Source organism: Salarias fasciatus, chromosome 12 (genome assembly GCF_902148845.1).
Source record: "Salarias fasciatus chromosome 12, fSalaFa1.1, whole genome shotgun sequence".
NCBI classification, from domain to species: domain Eukaryota; kingdom Metazoa; phylum Chordata; class Actinopteri; order Blenniiformes; family Blenniidae; genus Salarias; species Salarias fasciatus.
The window spans coordinates 18,515,941-18,536,914 of NC_043756.1; the positions used below are offsets into that span (position 1 = coordinate 18,515,941).

Below are 20,974 nucleotides of genomic sequence, written 5' to 3' on the forward strand. Positions count from 1 at the left end.
GGCGTTGCAAACGCGATGATCTCAGATTAGGGAAGCAAGTCCAGCTGCCACTGTGGGATACGTGGACCTCCGCTTCAAAGGGCAGGAGGAAACGCCATGCCCTTCCTGTCATTCCCAGTCACAACCAAATAACGTATTTGAGATGGGACGGCCAGATTGCTCATTCAAATGGGGGGGAAAAAAAAAAAAAAGTTGACGAAAACAGACAGAAATGTGCATTCAAACACAGGCTAATTATTAATGCTCAGGAAACAGTGAGCCGTCTGACTGCAACGACTCCAAAAAGACTCATTATATTAAAAGCTTCAGATTACATCATTTCCATGTTTTGTAATCACTCAGGGGGAAAAAAGGCTTTACATACAAGCAGAATCAAGTTTCAGGGAATCCCCGCCACTACTCACACACCTCTTCATCCTTCATCCTCTAGTAATGTTTAACTATATTGTATTTTTCTTCCTGTCCTTTATCGACTCCTGGGTGTCTTAAATGTTTTACTAATGCCATGGGAAGGGGAAACGCTTCAGTGCCTCTACATTTTAATCTCTAAGCTTGTTTTTTTTTTTTTTTTTTTTAAGAAAAAGAAACAGCGGCACACTAAGAAGCAGACAAAAAAAGAGGCGCCATTACAAGGCTTGTCCACACAAATCACTTGGACTGGTGGAGAACTCTTCAACCTCCCCCCCAAAAAACAAAAACCAAAATTAAAAAAAACAAAAACATGAGGATTATGCTGTAGATTGTTGCTCACATTAAATAAATTAAAATTGGTTACGCAAAATCCTCTGAAATGCTAACCATGCTCATACCCTGGAAGGCACAAATGTGCAAGTGTGACTCTCTCTTTGTGTGTGTGAATCTGAAAGCCGTGTGGGTGTGCACTGTACGTGGCACAGTCCTTGAATCTAGACGTGCCCTTACTTGACTTCTTAATCTTCAGCTTCCTGCCCTGCCTGTCCGAGCGCCACACAGATACTTCACACCAGTGTGATTCTGCCTCTCTTTCTCCTCCGCTCTCCCCTCTTGTGCATTACACTACAACAGGTTTACGCCTCCTTGCCGCTGCTCCCCAGCTCATAGCCCCTTCGCCCCTGCTGTTTCCACTGGGGCACTGCACAAAAAAAAAAAAAAAAACTGAGGTTGGCTTGATCCCAGCGGCTGGGGCCCACATACCTCCCAATCTCTAGATTAAATAGCGCCAGTCTCTGAAGTCCTTCCAGAGACTAATGGCTTTTGTTGCTGGGAATAATCCACACATCCTCTCCCACATCCTGGGGGTCCGCTGGCCTGTTGTGAACCCCGCCTTTACCCTCTTCGTCTGTCTCTCATCTCCATCTCAATCTGGGCTTCCATTTCGGTTGACCTCGCAGCCTTCGAGCGGTACGAGCCGGCGGTTAAGTGCAGATGCATCCAGGACCGAACCAGCGGCGTGGAGGGGAGGATGCGGTGAGTTGACACAGGGTTGAGAACCATGCAGCGTTTTATAGGGAGTCAGTGCAGGTGCTGTCTCAAGCTTAATGAAGGCCCTAAATCTCTTCTCTGTCATCTGCAGCTAACTGAGGACTAAGCAGATAAGTGCCTTGGAGCAATGCTCCAGAGTGAAAGAAAACATCCGAGAGACGACCACAGCAAAATAGGTGCATCAGGGGGGACAAATATATCAAATGTCACAGGGAGGTTTGTCAGGCAACAAAAAGCAACTTCAGTTTTAGATGAAGTAGCCAAATAAATATGCAAAGCTGAGAACGAGGTCTATGCTACGACCCTCTCATCACCCTGCTGTTAAAAATACCCCAGACCGAGACCACTCTTGGCTCCAACGTCAGAATTTCGCCCAGAATACATGTTCAGGTATGAGCTCATATCCTGTCTGGGGCACTTTTCTCTGGAGAGGGCAGTGGGGGTGTGGAGGAGAAAAGCAGACAGGGAGAAGGAGAGACGGTGGTTTGCAAACCGCAGACACCGGGATGTTTACTGACCACCCTAATCAGTTTACTTTATCAGCACAATTTTTTTTTTAAAAAAAAGGACAGACGTCGATGGTTAATTCATATGGCTACCGGCTGCTTGCAGTTATATCTACAGGGATGCCAGATGCCACCTCTAAGGACTGTATTGGAGGAAAAAAAACAACAACTTTGATTTCCTGAGAAACTAACTCTATAGTGGAATAATGAGGCCACACGAAAACATAACCAACGAGGGCTGAGTGACATGGCCCAAAATACATATCCCGATAATTTACCGCAAAATGGCGATGTACGATATATTTAAAAGGCATTATAAGATATATATATATATATATATATATATATATATATATATATATATATATATATATACATATATATAAAACTCAATATATTTGTTCCTCAATAAAACTATCAAACATTTTATTGTACTACTCTGATTTTCAGGACTGTTCATTGGCAAAAAAGAAGAAAGGCAAGTAATAAAAGGATAGATGTGAGGTAAAAAAAAAAAAAAGTAGAGGGTTGAGCACCAACAGACAGGATGAGGGTGAAAAGGAATCCATGGCAGAATTATGTACAGTGAGTACAACTGTAAATCTGTCATCCTGTAGCTGAACACCCACCTATTTGCTTTTAGACTTGAGACTAAAACTGCACACAGACAGACGAACACAAATTTACACTCGTCCAACGCGAAGCAGAAGCGGTAAAGACCACATTAAGAAGCTTTTAAAAGAAGATATAACACAACGGCCTGCTGAAACGCAGACATTACTGAAGCTGTTTTCCTGAAAGAGGAGGAGCCACCTGTCATCTTAAGGGGTAAATGTTCAGGGGCCTTCGGGCTGAGAAAAAAAAAAAAAAAAAGACTTAAAAACTAGGAAAAGGAACAGGAGAAATAAAATTCTGTGTTAACCTGACAGACTTAAATGAGGGATTGAACTTCATAAGACCAAACAAAAAAAAACAAAAAACAATGAGGCTAAGAGACATAGAGGTGAGACAAAACAAGAGGAAAGCTATGAAAAAAAAAACCCTGTATGGGATGACAAACAGAAAGAAGGTAAAAGAGAGGTGGGAAGCTTCAGAGGCAGGACGAAGGAAGGGATGGAACTGAAAACTTTAAAAACAGTTATTACAATGACAAAGGAACAGTGTGGTGAAAAATAAATCTAGAGATTCTTCCATCTGCCATCTAGTTCTCGGTATTCATGTTGTTTAGCTTTAATCTAGTGTTGCTTCAGCCGGTAAATGTTACTGTTGAGGCTGAAAAACAAGCGCAGTTGTAAATACCACAGCAGCAGTTCAGAAGAGCGGTCCCACAGGCGGATTTTTAAAGCAGTTATTTTGAGAAGAGAGGAGCGATAACAAGTGACTGAACAAAGTTTAAGAGGGAGTGAGGTCTTTAATTCAGAAAGAATTCAGATGTGGGGGATGTCCACAGAGCAGAGTGAGACAGAGTGAGGGAGTTCGTGAATAGGGAGTATGACATTAATCACGCAGTACTGAAATACTTTACTTAGAAATTTGGGAAAGAAAAAAAATTTAAATAAACACTTTTTACATTATTGCCTAAAAATAGTGATGCTACAATTTGAATGTTACAGCCAGTCTTCACAGAGTGGCACTTCAACTATAGCTCAAATCATTGCAATATTTTTCACCTTTAGCAATAAACTCACACAAAAGTGCGACTGCTGCCAGTCACCTTCAAGAGAAGCGCTCGGTGTTTTCCCGCTTATTGCTTTGGCTTTGTGGCCGGCGGCATTGTGGCTGTTTCGGTTGACTCTCACGACTCTCGTCGGCATTGTGTCCAGATGCAACGGACAGCTGTTTTCGGCTCGCAAATTTCTAAAGAAGCCTCTGTACACAAACTACCAAGCAGCAATCAGCAAACAATTTTGTTAATAGCTGGTGAACACACTGAAACATTTAACAGTTATGAGCCTGATATTTCCCTCAAGACCGGTGGAAGGCCCAAACAGAGCGCACGGCGGAAGGGATATTGGGCTTGGAGTGTACCGTACATTCATCAGGTGGCTATAAACACAACTCCATATAAAGTCTGATGCAGTTCAGCATCTGCTGAATGGATGAAAAAGCAAGCGGTTAGCAACATCCACTTTAAAAAGTAATATGAGTGCCCTGTTGACAAGTTGTTTCTGCTGCTCCCAAGAGGGCAACAAATTAAGCTTTAAAAAAAAATCTGCGGTTTAAAGTTATTGGTTTTGCCATGAATTTATGGTTCAGCGTTTCCTGTCTTGGGTGCAGTGAAACAGGGACTTGTATTATGCGATGCCACTCTCAATATGCATTCCTTCCATCCACCAGCAGGAGAGATATTAAAAAAAAAATTATAGAAACGCCTCGAACAGGAGACTCTGACGTACGCAAGAGGAGATGTGTGCAACAAAATTAAATAAATGAGAATGATTTATTAGTCGTAAATACAAAGTAACTACACAAGTCTTGTGAATTTTGCAGCAATCTTAACACAAAATCCCCACATGTGCATTTTGTCTTAATTTTTTCATGTCGCAGGGCATCTTGTGCAAAATTTTCACACTGAGTGAAAATTCACACTGCGTGGCAGCAATGTCCAGCTCAGAAACAGAAGGTGTTGTTTACGTGTGTGTGTGTGTGTGTGTGTGTGTGTGTGTGTGTGTGTGTGTGTGTGTGTGTGTGTGTGTGTGCGCAGGAGTTTGGAGTCCAACACACAAACAGAGTTATTTATTTCAGCTGAAAACAAACAACTCTGCAGTTTTGACATTTCCTGTACTATTAAACATTCAGGAATCCTATCGAAGTTGTTGAGTGAGACTTCTGAAGAAGTTACACAAACACATATGAAATCTTTGAACAATCTGCTCTTCAGACCAAAAGAAAATCGTTCGTCATTACCTGGCCATGCCCAGGCTGGAGAACCCTGCAGGGACGATAACAACATCAAGGCGGGGAAACGGGTGAACCCCCAAAACGGTGTAGGCTGCGTCCAAACATTGAGGTAACAGCTTGAGGACCGTCTGTGAAAACATCAAATTTGTCAAAATGATGAAGAAAATTATGCAATTTATCCAGCTAACTGAACTGGATTCTACTGTTACTATTGTTACTTCTTAAATTTATTTTCTTACAGGTTCTCATCACATATCTCTAAAAGGATTGTCCTTTTCATTTTTCAAAGAATGAAATAAATAATCAATCAATCAATCAATCAATCAATCAATTGTCCTCTTGTCCTCTTAGCCTGCAGCATCATTGTCAATTGTCTAGAGCTCTGTGGCTCGCGACAGACAAAATGTACCTAATAGGACAAATAAAGCGACCCAACCACCCCCTAACACATGACCTCAACTTGATGTCGGCTTATTGATACTAATGAGCTGGGTGAAGATAAAAAGGTGATTGACCTTGTAGCATTCAGATTCATAAAGCTTCCTCTTTGAACTGATTCATTTAGTTCAACTTTAGAAGTGAATCCCTCCTAAGACTGGCCCACATTTTACTGACAGCAAAAGTATCACAGTAACTACAATAAGGTGGACATTATTAAAAATCCTTACAGGAGCAAAAATAACAGAAGCGTTATTGTCTCGAGTAACCAGATACTTTTTTATATACCAAGTAACTAATAAACTACATACAGGAAGAAAATGCAAAGTTGACACTATTGTTCTGACTCTGATCTTCCTGCTGTGGGGAAATACTGTGTGTCAATCATGTCTGTAATCAAATGTGAGACCATATTCCCATATATGTCAACAGGTATTTTTTCCATATTCTTGTAGTATTAGGCAAACGGAGGCACAACTTTTCTTTACTCTGTACTAATGACAATCGATTACAATCCTAATTCTAGGTTTTAAAGGCTTGGTGAGTTGCACTTTGACTTTCAACTTTTTAAAACTACTGGACTAGGATTTGTATCTGTATATGAGTATGGAGAATGTTTTAAAAAGCCTTTCTGGAGATGTGGCTTCTGGCACAGTGACATAAGTATTAAGTGAAGCTAACTGGCCGTTTTATTCATACAAAAATCTAATTAGCTTAGGTCTCAGCGGCTCCTCGTCAAAACTCCACCTGGGCCTTCTCCAGCAGGCAGACGGGACTGAACACACGGTGTGGAATCACCCGCTGGGTCCAGGCCGATCGCATGGTAAACCGGCAAGGGTAGTCGCCATGGGAACAGTAGATGCCATCGCACGCCGTGCCTGAATGATCGGCTGCAGAGAGTGGCTCATCCTCAAGGGAAGAGTAACAGAATGCAGAATCTGGGAGAGTGGGCCGGTCTCTGCTGAGGTCCGTTAAAACAGAGAAAAAAAGTTTAATCCAAGGTTAATAACAAAAATTTAATTGATTTTCTTATTTGAAGAACACACAGAACTTGAACTGAGGAACAATATGTGGTACATATGCGGTGCACATAGCATGACATATGAAACATGCATCAGGAAAGTAAACCCCAACAGCCCAAAAACTATCTATGCATTGAAATGCCATCTTATTCACTTAAATCCAATATCCAGGCTGAACTTCAGCCCCAGCATCAGCGCCGTCCCAAAGGTTTCCAGCCACAGCCAAGTCGTTTTCTTCCAGCCATTCACTGAAAATAAAGGCCTTCCTTGTAGCTGGAGATTCATGGGGCCTGCAGCAGGCTACGGCTGGACTGCGGCTGAAGGAAAACCATGAGGGGAGGAGGAGGAGGATTACTGGAAACCACTGGCAGATCTGCCAACCTGCTGCCCAGTAAAGAGGGAGATCCTGGCCCAACATTGCCCTGCCCTCCGTAAACCATCCCTTTAAAGAGGCCCCAAACTACTCCTTATATGATGGACTTCTATAAAAATGTATGCTACTCTTACAGCTTCTCTGCTGCACAGAAACTACTACACTATAGAATTTGTCAAAAAAAAAAAAAAAAAAAAAATCCAATGAGTGGCACTCTTTTCCATTACCCTGACTTCACCTGTATTCTTTCTTGGATGGCTGAAAAAAAAAAAAATCCTCAGCTTGGAATGTAGAAGGTCCAGACATGGGTTAATAGCCAGGGAGAGGAGGAGGTCTTACAAGAGGAGGAGAACATAGGAAAAATAATAAAGTACCTGCCAGTCGGGAGTGAAGTGAACTTTACAGCTTCACCAGAGGAGTTTCCAAGTCCAGACGCAGCCTCGGCCTCGGCCTGTTCTCCACTTTCAGTCTTGGGTTCAGTCATGTCACCACAGTTTGTGCTGTCCTTCTCCCCTCTTTCCACAGTTGAGGGAATTTCTGCTGCAACTTGATGCCAGTGGCCCACCGCCAGAGTGAATGTGGACGCAGGCATGGCCATAGTGACGTAGTAATTCCATATTAAAAAGTCTGCAAAGTAAATAAATGGGAAAAATGACTGAAAATGTCAAAGACAGGAGTGTAATATTCACTTCTGAAGACAGACATGGCAGGGAGAGAGAAATGGACAAAGACTTTGAACAGGGCTGCCTTTTGATTTTGCAGCACTATTCAGCCTGACTCCTTGATTTGTGATTGGTCGGTTGTGGAGACAAAATATCAACACTACGCTAAAATAATCACAGATGGTGAGGTGAAAAGAGTTTTTAAAGGTTGAGGAACGAGTCAAGGAAAAACTAGGTTGTTTATACCAAGACCAGATTCCAACAGCAAGGTTTGGCTCCCAGTAATAAAAAAAAAAAAACAGCACAAATGCAAGTACTTTGGTTTTGTAAGGAAAAGCTTTTTTACCCGTGTCCACCTCCACCGCTTCATCACAGCTCGCACAAACTGTTCTCCAGGCTCAGAGTGGTTTTATCTCCTTGAGAATTTATTCAAATGATCATCTGTGTAAATTCCGAATCGTACTGACTGCTTGCTTTCCTTCCATGATTTTCCACTTTTCTTCTAACCGATGTGACGGATCAATCCAGAATGGCCGAATTAATGCAGTCTATTCAATACATCTTTTGTCCACACTCTTTGCTTTTAAAAAGTGGGTGTCGGGTTGAGCACATGGCTCTTTTTTCCACTGCCACTAATTAAGACACCTTTAATTGATGACTTACAAATTGTGCTTTAATCTTCAAACAAATGGCAGTATGCAAATCTCGGGTTGGGAGCTGGGGGGGGGGGGGGGGGGGGGGGGGGCATTGTATGCCGAACAATAAGAAAAAAGAAAAACTCTAAACAGCGATTTTTGAATACCACTGTAAAATTGATTGATCACTACTAAGAATGAATCAAAGCTTGACGACGGCTTACGTGTGTCCCCGTCCTCAATAGGTACAGCCGGCTCTTCCCCGCTCATCAAAACCACACACTCACTGGGGGCCCGCACCGTTGCCTGCCATGTTGACATGGCAACAGGAGGCTCCTGGCAAGGGAACAGGGCTCGGTTGTTGATGGGAGAACCGGCAGTGTAAACACACACCCTGGAAGGGTAAACAATGGTAAACTATAAACAACCCTCATTTCAGCGCTCAAAGGCTTTACTGTAGACAGACGCACACGGGCACAGACACACAGAGTACAGAATACAGCGGCCTGAGGTGTGTTTTTGTGAATTAATGAATGAGTATTATTCGATTCTTGCACGGCAAGCTCAAAATATTACACTGTAACGCGAGCAGCGAGAATCAAAGCAGATGTGCTGCAAGTTGCCGGCTATAAAATCGACAAGAGGAAGTCTACCTCTAATCCACGGCTTTATGAGAGCGTCTCAGTGATTTACGTGCTGTGACAAACCTCTTGTCCTGGTCTTCAGTCCACCTCACTGACCCTCCCGAAGGTCTCGTCTCGTAGCAGATCCTGACGGCCCGAGGGAACCCCTGAGGTGATGCTATGCCCTTCTTCCTTACTTGCAGACTCCAACGGTCTCTTTGAAAATGCAGCGAGCTGCCGTCTCGAGCGCCGGGAGCACGGCTGCACAGCGAGAACAACTGGTGCTGCCGCTTCCATTGGCTAGCAGGCATGGAGATAAGCTTTTGAATAAAGGCTGCTTGTGGATTCCCTGCAAGGACGGCTGACCTTTCAGATGCGATTTCTGAATGGAGGGCCGATGTGGCTGACACAGAACTGATGTCAACCTCTTCCACCTTTGTCACATCAATGTCACAACAGTCCAGCACCAAAGTAAAATCACTGGTGTTATGAGAAGACTGGTTGTTGTCTTTGTCAGTTGCAGTCTGAGACGTGAGTCCATCCCGACTCTCTCCAGCCTCTTCAGATTCAACTTCATCGCCTGCTGTCGTCTTTATTCCAGCGCAAGCCTCCAGGAACAGAACAATGCTACCACTGACGACCCTGCGGTCAAAATGAACTGTTAGGTCGAGCACATAATGCCTGACGAGCATGTGGTTAGTGTTAGCTCGGAGGGGAAGGTCATCTGTTTCAGGGTTTAAGCGCTCATCTGGATCCATGTCACACGGCTGAAGATGAGGAGTCGATAATTCACCCTGAAAGAGGAAAAAAAAAATCAATTCACTTTTGTTTTTTATGTTCTCATAAGGGATGTATAACATTAGTTGGAATATATGTTTATGAATATTGTATTTGAATATTGTGATATGACTTTTCATAAATTAACAGCAGAGTGCTCTACCTCTTCTTGGGTCCAATGTTAACTGAATGCTACAGCACCACTTTCTTTTTTGTTATTGACAAGGAGATCTGCAGCTAACACCAGTGTTTTAATAGTAGAGCAGTTATTGATTTTGTTGTTTTTAGTCATTTTACTTGATTCTTGTGCTTCTGATGTCTGGTATGATGTATTGTTTAAAATAAAGAAGTGGCTGAGTAACAGCTTTTTCCCATGGTCCATCACACTCCTGAATCCAAATCAGTAATGCACTGTGTCACTGTTATTTGTTCTAAATATGCGTACGCGCAATCTTTTTACTTTATTTATTTTTATTTGATTTTATTGCCTCCCATACTGCATTATATATACCGTATATTGATCTTACTCTTTCTTTCTTGTTTGAATAAGTTGCAATTTTTAATATAGTCTTGTCAATGTACATATGATTTCATTTTTATTGTCAGTCTAGCTTGCTGTCAATGCACTGAGCAGTGGCAGCTAATTCATCTGAAAAGAGTGTTTGGAGCAGGGAGACACTCAAACCATGCAAGTTGACTGAATTAACTGGGAGTATGTTTTTGACAAAACTATAAGTTCATCTTCCAAAGTTTTTTTGTGGGCCGAGGTGCTCACCTCTGTCAACGAAAAAATTCTGCCTATTTGACTATAATTAAGTGAAATCTGGCAGGATGCAACTGCTCACCTCAAACTTTAGTGTCATCCACCACATGTTCACTTGAGAAGTCTTTCCAAACCAGGAAATACATTCCATGATCCTGCTTTGATTGCTATTAATTAAAGATTATTAGCAGAGGAAAGCACCTACTATGGTGCCAGCAAGCTGTCTTCTGAGCTTTAAAGTCATCCTGGTGGATATGAGAGCTTTTAAAATCACAAGCCATGTCTTTAGTTTCAGGTCAGACCTTGAATAAGACTTGGCAAAAAAAGGGGCTGTGCATAACATTTACATTCAGACATATTTTGGTGCAGGAATGTACTATTGAAACAGATCGATCCAAAAAGAATTATATCAATAACAATAGGGAAAAGCTTAAAATCACAATGCAGCTCATTAAAGTTAAAACACACTGTAAATTTCTAACATTTCATACAAATTTAGTTAGTCAGCTTGGACAGAGTGACGTGACATGAATTTGGACAAGACGACCCTGACTTATCACCAGAAGTCAGTATATGTTTTCACACTCTACTGATCTGATGTCTAACCTCTGATTTTTGGTTTATATTATGAGACATCTTTGTTAATAGCAGCTGGTATCAGTTCCAAAGATTTATTCCGATCAAATACTTAGTGATTTTAGCCCTCACTCATTAATTGATATGATTTCCTCTTAGACATTCAAAGGATTTTTATTTTTTCTAGGTAAATATATTGTTCAGATGGCCCAGAAGAGCCAATGTCCAAAAAAACATTTTCACGAACATAGCCACTGTATCTATATCCATTTTTCTGATTCAATAAAATGTAAATTAAGGCAAGTGTAGACACGTGTCCTCACACAGAGGAACCCTGCTTACTAACACGTCTATTTCCTGGATGTCTGAGTCAGACCACAGAAAAGTAGCATGAGCTGTAAATGAACAGCTACATATTATATTTACACTTCGCTACATTATGACACTACCAGACAGAGGAACTTCAGGCTAACTTTACAACAACTGTGCTCCCTCTTTAAAAAGACAGCACAGATACGGTATCAGCGGGAGTCAGGCGGCTTCACTGCAGCTCACCGTGTGCTTGCTTGGAAATAGTTAACAAAACATCTGCCTACATACCGCTGGGCATCACACGCAGCCTCTTTCTCGTGTTGTGAATGGATCGAGCTGCCTGCTGAAGCTGCTGCTCTCCGTCCCGCTGCGGTCCAGCACTGATGACGTCACACCGCTTGTAGGCAAACTGTAGTTCCTCGCGCTGCCCGTTTCCCGCCTTACCGCCCACTGCAGCTCCAAACTCTTCAGCGTCATTGATACATTGTAACTATTTCTGCTACTTTACTGATACTTTTTGGCTATTGCTGATACTTTGTTGATACATTTTGACTGATACTGACACATTTAGCCCTTTCATAAGGTTCAGGCAGTATTACACTTTTCATCTCCAGAATTCATCCTTGCATTTTCCTTAGGAAAGGCACATTCTGTGGTTCAAAACAATTTACATGAACAACACACTCAAGCTGAATTCACTATGTCAATCCACCTTTTGTCTGAAAAAAACTTTATTTTATTGGAACTATCTGAACTATTGAACTAATATACTTTGAACTAGATTCAGCCTGGGAGCCCTTATTGTTTCATTTCCTTTTTGTGTGAACTTTGTACTTTCTACCAGTAGGTGCATAGATTTTTCCCCTAGTGATTACATTTTCTGAAGCAATACAAAATGTGTATCCATGTGTTGGTTAATTTGCAAATATTGTATGAAGCATGAATTAAAACCATTATCAAGGTTTTTTTTTTTTTCTAAAGGGCAAAATAAGCTGATTACAATTTGAAAATACTGATTAAACACTTTGATTGTTCATATATTAAATTTTATTGAGATTCAAAAGCATTACATGCAGTGTGAGTAAGATCTGCATGTTTAGAATAACACTAAAAAAGTCAAACATCAACATCATCTCTAGCACCCTCTAAGAACAACTTTCAGGTTTCAAAAATAAGCATACATATTCAATTAATCCACAAACTGTGCTGTTTTGTTTTAGTTTATTTTATTAAGCCATTAAAAAAATCAACAGCTAATAAATATCAAATGTACCTAGAAAAGTGCAAAAAAAAAAAAAAAAATCCAAGCAATCTGTGACAATGTATGTAAAATGAATACCCATTATTGACATGCCATACTGTTTACATTAGCGAGACACAGTGTGGCCTGCAACATGACATCAAACAAAATGAGAAAAGTTTTACAGGTATTTCATAAAAATCTGATCATCACTATTTAATACTCCAATGCCTCTCTCCAGGAATGTACTCTGAAACGTGTGGTAAACAGGATTTGCTTTGCAAAGCACAGCTGTGGAGTGACTTAGAAAAACAAACAAAAAAGACAACAGATAAGTAAATAAGGGAGGAATTAAATTTGGCACTATGCGTTTCATAGGAAGTTCTCTATTTTCAAAGATCTACCAAAGCTACTGGACATAAAGTCAGTCACTGAATATTATTTCCAATTCATATAATTATTCATGTTATCTAAAAATAAATTTTTGTCAAATAAAATTCAAAATAGTTTTTCATAGCTCTGTAAACATTCTCATATCTATCCAATGTAATACTTCTACTATGTACAAAATGTGGACTGCTATGTGCCATCTATGTAATTTCATATCACAAAACTCTAAAAGTTGAACTCTTCTCTTTGCTACATGGTTAAATTGCTGTTTGACCAACAGTTCTGAGACAGAAATGATCTAAAGAGGTAACACTGGGAATTGTACCTATTTTTCCAGAGCACAAATCTATCCCAACTCTTTCTGCTCTAACTGGCACAGGTCATGCATAGATGCCCAGAGTGGAATTTCAGAGGCCGTTTAGCACATAGCAGAATAATTTACCATCACCGAATTCGCAGTGACTTCAGTATGGCACGAAAATGTTGCTACTCTAAAGAAACACGCCGCTCAAACATTTACATACATATTCACACGTAGGACACAAACGGTATTTGCAGCCACACAAGTGCTGGGCCAGTCCCACAGCTTCTTTACCAACCCACAGGAGACATTTGCAGCATTATTAGGACTTTTTCTTATTGAAGAAAGAAATAAAAAAAAGACACTTGACAAAGCCACCGTATTGGAGGTTTTTACAGTGAAATGATCAATAAGCTACTCTTTGCTTTTCGCTTGCCTCTTGTTCCAAGCAGCTGGGACATGTTGAAAGTGGACGTGCAGCAGACTTTATTACAAACTGCTGGGTATGTGAGAAGGTGCGAGTCTTCCATCGTGGACACGATGTACTACTCCAGCACAGCAGTGTGCGAGGGTATCGCCAGCGGTCCGCTTTTTATTTCCCTCCTCCTCTTTTATCTTATTCTCTCGTTTCTTCACACAGGTTGAGCAACAGCCTCGCTTTCATTCTCCGTAGTGCTCTCACTCAGGCAAGTTGTGGCATCTCAGGAGTTTTCCTCCTGAGCTCGGCGGAAACTTAGGCGTTTGAAAGAATCCCTGTGGGAGGCAAAGGACAGAGGAAGCGTGAAGGACAGGAAAAATAAAGAAACAACAATAAAAGAAAAAGCATGACGATGAAAAAGGTCAAGGCAGGGGAAATTCAAGACATTTTCTTTTTTTCAATCCAACAAAAACTCCTTACAAAATAAACTCTTTTTTAAAAGCATAGTCACTGACGAATACTAACTTACATCAGAGGACAGCTCAATGTAATGTAACTCATTAGCTCCTGGTGTAAAAACTACCCATGTCTACAGTGAAAGCTGCAATAACTTGTTGTGAGTCCTGCAAACAGGAGAAGGCAAACAGACATCCGTGCATGTTCGGTGCTATAATGTATTTAAAGCAAACACTTAATCTTGTACAGTATAAGTTCATCATTACTATTGTCAGTCAGAAAGTATAAAAAACGACTAGCAGGATTTATTGATGCTTGCGTGCAATTTGGCACTTGTGTGTGTAACGTGGCTCCGGTTCAGCAATCAATATTTGTCGAGGTGACATCAACACTGTGAGCGGATCTCTAATCAGCTGTTTGTCTGTACCTTCCTTTTGGTTTAGCAATCATTCAATGTGAGAAATGGATCGATGATTTGTGCTTTTTTTTTTTTTCAGCTCAGTCTCACTTGTCAACACGGCGTTAGCTTTTTTTGGCTCGCCATCTTGGCTCACCTGTTCTCCAGCCGGGGCCTGATGATGGGTTTGTAGAGCTCGGGAATCTTCCTTTCCAACATCGGCCTCAGGCTCTCTCTCAGGCGGTTGTAGTTCTTTTTCAGCTCCTGCTGGTACTCTTTCTGGTCTGATGTGATCAGGTGCTTGTTCTTCTCCACTGCTTCGCCACACCTGCAGGAAAACATGAAAAATACACAGTCTTTTTTCTGGTTTTGTGTCAAGCAGCCTCGCTGTAATCTGCTCTCTAAGCTAACAATATCCAGTAACTACTTGACATGGATATTATCCTGTGAATACCTGAGCTCTAAATGATTAGATTTTTGTGAAGTTGCCTGCAGGGAACTCCCATACACCTCTTGGGCTGTGAAAAGAACACCACTTGAATGTGACCTAGACAAAATGGCCAGCGAGGTTATTTCAGCACACTGCCAGAGAAGCTGTCGAAGTGAAGCTTTAAATAAAAAGATGACTAACACGCACAAATCCCACATTTCCCTCTGGTGCTGGAAACATAACAATAGTTTATTATAAAGGAAAGCACCAAAGAATCGGAGCTGAACTATGATCTGAGGGGAAATATGCCTTCTCCCCACAGTACTTCATCATGACAGGCGTAATGGCCGACGCACAAAGCTGTCTGCAGGAAATCAGAACGAGGGGGATGATTGCAAACACATGTCTGAGTTTATCTCTTAGCTTTTAATGAAGCAACTTGGAAACTGCAAGGTCGTGAAAGAGCCGACAGAAAATATACGAGGCAACGAGCACTTGTACCAGTTCAAAAGAGATTTTCAAAGTCCTTAAAACAAATAAAAATATTGCACATAACTATCTCTCTCAGTGGTTTAACTATCCATCTGCTGTCTTATTAACCTGCTGTAACAAGACCGAAACACAAAAGCTTCAAATTTTAAATTAAGTCCTCATTTGTTTGTGTTTGAAACACGTTTATTGAACAGATTAACAGAAACTCCTTGTAGTCTTCCTAATAATCCACAGGACATAAATAAAAGTATAACAGAATGATGAGACTTGACAGCAGCAACACCTAAAGCTTATGGCAGGCTGAGACACCTGTCGATCAGTCAATCAATCAAGCTCCAAACACATGTCAAGAGTCAGTGCTTATTACCCAAACGATAAAATCCAAGTGTTTGGGAATTTAAGAAAACATTCGCATCATTAGTGTGTATTTTATCAAGACCTAATTAAAAAAAAGTCAAACTTAAATCTTTACAATTTCTAAGAAACACAGTTTTAAAGGATGAAATCATCAAGAAACGAACGCTGACGACCTTCATTCGGCCATTGCTTTTGAACCATTCCTGATACATGCTTGAAACCTTCAAAAACACTTGGCTCTGGGGTGTAGTGGTTTGTACGCTTGCCTCACCGCAAGACGTGTCTGGTCCGACTCCAGGCTTGAAGCCCTCTCTGTGTAAAGTTCATATGTTCCCTCTGTGTGTACTTGGATTTTATCTGGCTACTTTCGCTTTTTTTTTTTTTTTTTTTTTTTTTTTTTTTTAACACAGTACTTTCCCATAGGTGTGAATAACAGTGTGGATGAGTCACTTCGTTTGCCCTGTGATGAACTGGTGCTCCGTCCAGGGTGTAGCCCGCCTACGCCCAAATTCAGATGAGCTCATGGCTCAAATTTAATATGGATAAAGTAGAATAAAAGGTGAATGGACAGAAAGATGCCTTTCATCGTCACAACATTTCTGAGTTACAAAGTATTAAAAATGGGCCAAAAAAAAAAAAAAGAACACACACATTTCAAGTGCATATTACCTCTGAATATCATGCTCTGGCTTAAAAACAAGACTCACCCCTGGAAAGAGGAGGTTTTAATTAGAAATCCCTGTAATCAACTTTAAAAACCTTGCACACTGTTGTTGAGTATAATGACTTTATTTACATTAAGAATGAAGCTAATCCAAGCTGGTCTGTAATTTGCTTTCACATTTAATGAACCGTGACAAGGAAACATTTAGTTCAGTGGGGGAAATCGAGCTCATTCTCAGCTCTTTCCTCAGATTTTGGTTTTTTTTTTTTTTTTTTTGAAAGCCACAACTTGAGAAGAGTGGCATACAAAGCATCCTGTGCCAGCTTGGCCAGATTCAGGATAGAAAATAAACCTTTTCTGAAATGACAGTAAATATTTGCCAGCCTGCTTGTAACAATCAAGGCAGCTGGAATGTGACACGGGGGTTAGAAAATGAAAACAACCTTTTGGAGGCAAACGGCACACAAGTGTGAGAAGAAAGCGCGTGCACGTGTACACAGACACACACACACTGATGCATGAATGCCCAGAAAATCCACAACAGCGCCTGCAGAAAATCAGCGTTGTGCTTAGAATATTCAAGGTCTAAAGACTGACTGGTGAAAACAATAAACTTTTGACATTTCAGAAGAAAACAGTTTAGAGTAGTTGGCTCCACATAAATAAAACTGAAATGAAAATGATGTGATACAATATCTTCTCCTTCCGCACAGTAAACAAAAAGATACTTCCCATTGTAAATAATGACAGTAATGTGTACTATTTTTAACTGTTTGCCTCTTTTAACTGTGATCTAATTGGTGATTTAGTTATGACTGCAACCTCTATCCCTGCATCTCCACCAACACTCATCTTAAACAGCAGGTTTCTGATCTCTCACATTTCATTGCGGCAAACTTTAATCTTCCTACACTGACACCAAACGCTGTGAAATACTGTTGAAAAGATTTTCACTCCTTCTCAGTCAAGTTTCACAAACATATTATATTTTCCACTCAGTTTTTTTTTCCTCGCCTCGTCCCGCTGAGCCAGTAATGATAGAGAGGCGCAGAAGCCCCGGCAAGCGAACTCCTTTAAGCTGCTGCTCACCAGGAAAGTTTCTTTTTATTATGTTTTTTTGTGGTATTTTCCCCTGGTTTTAACATCGCCTCGGTGCCGTGTGTGTCATTAGGCGGCGATTCTTTGATCGCGTCTTACCTCATTATAAACTCTTTGAAACACAGGCGCAGTTTGTTGTGGTGACGGAAGAGCTTTGGATCCGCCGGGATCTCATTCAGGAAGACCTGGGCTACCTCCAACGGGCCCTACAACAGGAGGGCGGAGAGAGGAGCAAAGGGACAGAAACAAAGAGGCAGGGTTTAGAGACCCGAAGAAAGAGAGAGAGAGAAAAAAAACAGAGTGGAGGAAGGAAAGAGGAAAGAGAGGAAGTGTTCGAGAGGTTATGAACAAAGGAGGGATGAGAGTGGCCCTCATTCAGACGGGGAAATGACTTGCAAACTGAATACCTAATGCGGCTAAGGGGCCGAGAACAACAGCATGAGGAAGAGATCGGATCAGAGACGGGGGCCGTGATTAGCCCGCTGCATGGCTAATGTCACCACTAACCCCGCGTACGCCCACCATTTGGCTCCCATTTGCCCGGTATGAGATCTTGTTATCCCGACTTATATTCATCATAAAAACCGCAGCACGCTCGCACGGTGCCTGCATCGCGACAGGCACACTTAAACAGCTCTGATTAGCATCATAAACGCATCAGGCCCGGGCCTCAGTCCCCGGTCGGAGCCGCGGACCCACACACCGAAAGAGAGCCAGCCTGATTACAGTCGAGAGTTATATGTTTACGGAGCTGCTGAGCATTAGCGTTATGTATACAACCATCGGGTTGGAGCGGAGGACCTGTCAGATTAGACGCGAGAAGATAAAACATTGGGAGGAAAGGTGGGGAGGGGGCAGGAATGCCGCAGCTAGCTTCATCATTACTCCCCAACGTTTACCATGATGGCAGGACCTGGAAGCTATCAGATCAAAGGGACCTCCGGTTCAGCTCGCTGTGCAGCACAGACATGAAAGGGAAGAGGGGCCATGAATTGACGTTTTAACTAAATCAGGAGAAAAGCAAAGGAAGGATTAAGGTTATGGATGGGGCGAGGGCTTTGATATGTGATCGCTGTCATGTCTCCCACCTGCACTCTGCGACTACAATGGGAACGGCACATGTGATCGCGTAAATAGAGCTAAATCATTCTGTTCTAATTTCCCCAAACAGCCAGGGGAAGAAAAAGGGCAGCGTGTGATACAAAGTGTCAGTTTATGGCTGAACAAGTCATCATCTAGTCAAACGTGAAGTAAGTGATCATTTCAGCTACGGCGGGATCAGACAGACGCGAGTACAAAGTGGCACGAGGAAATCTGCGGTGCTCATTACCTGGTTAACCGTGGCCCCCACGGAGCCTTGGAGCAGCATCTGTAACATCTTAGCGTCGGGTTGCTCTCTGTGTGTGGCCACGGCCAGTTCCCGCGTCTTCTTCTGCATGTCCTCTATGGCCACCTCGATAGGAGTCAGGTCAAACTGCAAACAATGCAAAATCAGATTAATTTGTCAAAAAAAAAAAAAAAATAGACGCTTATTGATGGAATGCTGATTTAATTCACCTATGCTAAATAACAATAAAAAAAAGAAAACTGCATCTATGGCTTGAAGTGTTTCCACATTAAATTCCCTTCGTTTCTCTTCCTGTAAACCAGAGTAAAATGTCTGATGACTCTTTTTGCACTTTCTGTTTCTGATTTTGCATCAGGCAGAAATGCATATACAGCCTCACTGGAGTCTCCTCTCAGCCAACAGTCATTTCTGCTTCAAATAACGACTTGATCCGAGTGTAATGCAAATTCCGCACACCCCCTACTTTGAAGTGGCTCGACCACAAACGCAGCGAGATCCATAAACCAAATGTCACTTGGACTTATTTAGTTCTGAAGACGCGGCGTGCGGCGGCGCTCACCTCCTCCTTCTGGATGACGTTGATGCGGGTTTTGACGTAAGGGAAGGCATGCATGGTGGTGAGGATGGTCTTCCTCTTGAACTGCTCGTTGAGCTCGCCGCGAGGCCGCCCGCTCTTGGTGAAGGGCGTGGTGTACATGAACCGCCGCAGGTTGAAGTTCTTCTCAAAGTTTGTCAGCCGGTCTTTCATCTCGTAGTCGTCGAAGTATGGCTCCACAAAAGTGACCTGGATATAAGCCTGCGGAGGAGCGGCGGTTTATAGCACTTACTCATAAAACCGGCGCTCTGGTGGCGATGGAAAAACTGTGCTTTAGCTTTGAGTTTATTGTGTTTATGTATCATAGCTCACAGCCTGTGCTGAATGAAGACATAGAGCAGGATCATCTCATACTGTGCTCAACTGCTTTCTGCATTTCTTCTTTGGGGACAACAGTTTACTGCAAAACCATGTGTCTGTGTTTTCATGTAGGTTTATATTGCGTGCGTGCATATTCCACTTCTTCTGGAAGTTCTTCGCAAAACGTAGCATAGTATGTTACCATACATTTTCACATTTTCTGCATACATAAAAAAGTAATTTGAAGTAATTTACATTGAAACCAACATGGTCAATGAAAATGAAGTCAGTCTTCACGTGACCTGATTCTAAATGATGCAAAGAAACCTTTACAGCCAGTTAACACAATGTGATGCACACATTTTGAGTACTACAAGCACAAACCTAACTTAATAACATGCAATTATAATAAGTGATAAAAAAAATTGTAAACTAAATCTAAATGCGTGTTGTGGCATCGCGGTTGCACACCTTGTTGGGGTTGAGCTGTCTTCTGTCCACGGGGGTGGAGTCTTTGATCATCACCAATGTGTCTTCCCCAAAACATTGACAGTAGAAATTCTGGAGGGAGAACAGATTGATCAGTCAGTGTACCACAATGCAAAAATGAATTATGGGCTTGTTTGCTGAACATTTCAGCAAGGAAAAGAAATTCCTGTCTTAGTCACATTGTCCGGAGTATCGTTTTGTCCTCTGCTTTTAAACCATCCCGAAAGAAAAATGGGCAGCCACCATTTGGCACCTGTTTGTTTATCGAGATCCAACCACTTGCTCCCATCCAAAATCTTCTGTTGGTCCAGAATTTAAACCAACAAACCACTTGTAACTTCCAGTCTGCAGCTCGCTTTTCTAACCTCGAGGCCATCAACACAGGATTTCACCCTCTGCCGTACAGAAAACTGTGAACAAATTCAGGAAATCCTGTGAAATCTCAGTCCGCGTACGGTGAGGCCATAAACCACTCGTGAATGTGCGACCTCTGAGCCCTCGGACAAAACTGCATGAGGAGCCATCGGCTCCTGCAATAAATACAGCCGCAGCGGCTCGGGAGTACTTCTGAGCACCGTCGCCAGTTAACACAGAAAGGTAATGTTTCAAGAAATGAGCCCCGGAACTTCATGGAGCAAGGACAAAGTCGTACATCAAGGATATGCAAAAACACTGTCAGCTTATCTGAGCATGAGCTCATCTGTGCTTGTGTGAAAATGGTCGCCTGAATCAACATTTTGTTTGATATTTTCAGAGAAAAAAATGAAGCAAATATCAATCTTTGTAAAGGAATACATAGAGCACAGAGTCAGATGCTCTTTTTATGTATGTGGCAAGGTGGCATTGACATGGGTGTGTGTGTTGAAAGAGGCATATGTGTCCCTCAAGGACAGGTCTGCTGCATGGCTGAATCACAGGAGCTTCATTCTGCAAGAACTACAACATCCAGA

The 20,974-nt window shown here is 41.8% G+C and overlaps 2 protein-coding genes across 8 annotated transcripts in view; both read right to left on the reverse strand.

The window, feature by feature from the left end:
- Positions 1-11,430, reverse strand: part of aopep (aminopeptidase O (putative)) — a 75,718-nt gene extending 64,288 nt beyond the window's left edge. For 2 of the 4 annotated variants that reach the window (XM_030104339.1, XM_030104341.1), the window contains exons 1-6: positions 11,338-11,430; positions 8,706-9,415; positions 8,223-8,392; positions 7,076-7,328; positions 6,054-6,267; positions 4,875-4,996 (exon numbers count right to left, since the gene is read on the reverse strand). In XM_030104339.1, the coding sequence (XP_029960199.1) occupies positions 4,875-4,996; positions 6,054-6,267; positions 7,076-7,328; positions 8,223-8,392; positions 8,706-9,379 (1,433 nt within the window). In that variant the 5' untranslated portion in view covers positions 9,380-9,415; positions 11,338-11,430. Of the gene's footprint in view, positions 1-4,874; positions 4,997-6,053; positions 6,268-7,075; positions 7,329-8,222; positions 8,393-8,705; positions 9,416-11,337 lie in introns of those variants that run through there. The other 2 variants (XM_030104340.1, XM_030104342.1) reach the window with 2 other exon arrangements.
- Positions 11,431-12,253: 823 nt separating this feature from the next.
- dock8 (dedicator of cytokinesis 8) overlaps positions 12,254-20,974 on the reverse strand; it is a 49,329-nt gene continuing 40,608 nt past the window's right edge. For all 4 annotated transcript variants that reach the window (XM_030105749.1, XM_030105748.1, XM_030105751.1 and 1 more), the window contains 6 exons: positions 20,007-20,096; positions 19,200-19,436; positions 18,623-18,766; positions 17,392-17,498; positions 14,409-14,579; positions 12,254-13,733 (listed from right to left, as the gene is read on the reverse strand). In XM_030105749.1, coding sequence (XP_029961609.1) covers positions 13,682-13,733; positions 14,409-14,579; positions 17,392-17,498; positions 18,623-18,766; positions 19,200-19,436; positions 20,007-20,096 — 801 coding nt within the window. In that variant the 3' untranslated portion in view covers positions 12,254-13,681. The remainder of the gene's footprint in view (positions 13,734-14,408; positions 14,580-17,391; positions 17,499-18,622; positions 18,767-19,199; positions 19,437-20,006; positions 20,097-20,974) is intronic.